This window comes from Austrofundulus limnaeus, unplaced genomic scaffold, assembly GCF_001266775.1.
Source record: "Austrofundulus limnaeus strain Quisiro unplaced genomic scaffold, Austrofundulus_limnaeus-1.0 Scaffold29, whole genome shotgun sequence".
NCBI lineage: Eukaryota > Metazoa > Chordata > Actinopteri > Cyprinodontiformes > Rivulidae > Austrofundulus > Austrofundulus limnaeus.
Window position 1 is genome coordinate 1,177,317 of NW_013952431.1, and position 2,927 is coordinate 1,180,243.

The window sequence follows — 2,927 nt, forward strand, 5'->3', positions numbered from 1 at the left end:
CACACACACACACACACACACACACACACACACACACACACACACACACACACACACACAACAGTCCAACTGTTGCATCAAAGGGCAGCTTCATGGGGTTGTTGTTTATGTGCATTCAGCAGCCATAGCACTGATTAATTCAAAGTAATTAGGATATTCCATAACAGAGAAGTGAGTGACATGTTGATTTGGGAGATGAAATATAGAGTTTAAAATGCATGTTTGTATTCTATTCTTTGTGTCTTTTTGTGTGACTCTCTGAAAACTAGCCTGTGTCGACAGTTCGGATGAGTTCTGGGACTATGAACACCAGGTGGATCTGGAGGCATTCAGCAGCAACATCTTCTACAGCCTGCTGCTCAAACAAAGCCTTTCTGTCACTACACGGTTGGGACAGCTCACCACTGAGGTCAATAACTTTCATTCATTGTTTTTTACAGAATATAAATGAGTCACGTGACAGGAATAACTACATTTTATTTGAAAGCAGTGTTGTCAAATTCATTTACACCAAGGGCCACATGAGCGCAGTGGCGGAGCCAGATTTTTTTCTCAGGGGTGGCCAGACGGTGACCACCACTCACACAGGGGTGGCCAGGAAAATTACATAATTTTTAACTTGAAAGTTTCTGCAGTATTGTTTTTTTTTGGTTATTTCCTTATTTCCTTATACAAGCAGTGAGTACCTTACAAAATGGGCATCAGAACCATGTTGGGGGGTCTGGGGGTCCTCCCCGAGAACATTTTTAAGAAAATAGATGCCATTTCCTGCATTCTGGTGTATTTTAACAGGTTGTTAAACATAATTTTACCTACATAAATAAATACTTGATTTAATAATTATTTCAGAGACAGATTATTCATTAAACTTGTTCCATCAACCTGTTTTTAAAGTCACTGCTATGGCTGAGATAAGGTTAATTAAAGTGGTTCAATTTATCATCTCCATGACTTTAGGGGTGCCTTTTACTTTTATATTCTTTATTGGTTTATTTTTAATTGTAACACATGTCATTGTGCCAAATAATGATGACCCCTAATTGCATGTTTAAAACTAATAATAATTTTACCCAATGAACAGGTGCAATACTGATAACCACCAACAGCGAATTTAAAGGGGCACTTCACGTTTTCTGATTTAGTGATAGGTCCACTCATAACCAAAAGGGACAGAGCTTCATGTAGCCTTCATAACATAAAATGACAAAAAAAAAAAAAACACTTGTCACCATAAGTCCAAAAGTTGACACCATCAGTTAGATTACATAAGCAGATTTCTGTGAATAAAGAAAATGATCACTTCCTTGTTATTACTCTTCTTCAGTGATAGAGCTCGTTGATGTTTCAAACTGTTAAACACTGCTACCAACTGTTCAAGAGGATCATTACAGCCCTAAAGGTTGTTTCACTGTGGAAGGGGTGTGTACAGCAGGGTGGCCAGTGGGGTGGCCAAAGAATTGTCTGTAGTGGCCATGGCCACCCCTGGCCACCCCCTGGCTCCACCCCTGCATGAGCATTATGATGGCCCTCAAAAGGTCAGTTGTAATTAACTTCAACATTTCATGTTTAACTTTGACTAAACAGGAAACATCACATTCCTCATCTCATTGCTATGGCTGAGCACTGCTGAGCTCTATGTGGAATTTCCTGCATAAAAACAGTGTTTTAACACATCCTTTTATAAACACTGGACTTACCACTGTTAAGTTGTGGTGTCTTGAATTCTCTCCTACTTTCTGATGGGATTTCCATGCATAATTGACATGCATCATGGGAAAATATGGGAAAGCATGCCATTTCTTTGACACAGAACTAAGAAATAAGAATTGAAGAGTTTATTAATATTTTTGAATGCACCCGGAGCCTTTAATTGACTCTATGTGTAGATAATAGATATTTGTATCACTAGTGATGGAATGGTTAGGGGAGTCGTCCTGGAACTGAAAGGTTGCCGGTTCGATCCCCCGTCCAGCTGTCTGGTGGCACCGGTGCATGGCAGCCCCACCTCTGTCAGTGTGCCCCAGGGCAGCTGTGGCTACAATGTAGCTTACCACCATCAGTGTGTGGATGTGAGTGTGCATGGGTGAATGTCTGCATGTGTACAGCGCTTTGGGGTCCGGAGGGACTTGATAAAGTGCTCTATAAGTTCAGTCCATTTACCATTTTATCTGTCTATCCATACATATGCTTTAAAACAATTTTAATGCTAAAACTTTCTCAGCGACTCCAGCAAATGCTATTTCATACTGTAAACCCATTTTTAAACCAGTTAATTTTGTTACCTTTGCAAAAATATGATAATATGTATGTTGAAAGTGCATCAGGTTGCAATGGAAGAGCTTATGCTAGCTGTTTTTACCCCCATTTCTACTTGCAAATAGCTTTGTTGGCCCTGGTATGGTTTTCCAAAGGTGATCCATGCATGGGTCAGCACCACATAAACCAAACCACAAATGGGCTAACTGTGGCATGCCGTTATAAAACAGTGCCGTCATTGCCAGACCTGGCCCACATCCAGTTAACAAACCACTTGCCAGCAGTCAGTTAGCAGTGCCAACTTGACACCAGATCTGGCCCACACCCGTCTGCTATGTGGTTAATTTACGCAATGACAAACTGTTCTCACACCCATTTTACACACAGTAAAAAGGAAAGGATGGGTTGATTTGGCAATAAGAACATAGGCTGTTGTTGGTTTTTTAAACTTAAATCAAATGTGGTGTTTGGACATTTGTGTTGGACTTTAGACTGAAATGAAGATGCAGAACAGATGAAAACAACAAACCTGAACAATAAGGTATTTCAACACTACCACTGAAGAACGAAAGAACATTCTGTTTGTGTTGATGTTTTCAAAATTGGGGTTGGAGTGTGACTGTGAGTCATAAGTAAGATCAATCTGGGTCTATCATCAAAATAGTTTATAT

At 40.0% G+C, this 2,927-nt stretch overlaps 1 protein-coding gene across 1 annotated transcript in view; it reads left to right on the forward strand.

Moving 5' to 3' along the window:
• si:dkey-103g5.4 (uncharacterized) overlaps positions 1-2,927 on the forward strand; it is a 31,824-nt gene that overhangs the window by 6,278 nt on the left and 22,619 nt on the right. The window contains exon 12 of the mRNA XM_014005258.1: positions 270-409. Coding sequence (XP_013860712.1) covers positions 270-409 — 140 coding nt within the window. The remainder of the gene's footprint in view (positions 1-269; positions 410-2,927) is intronic.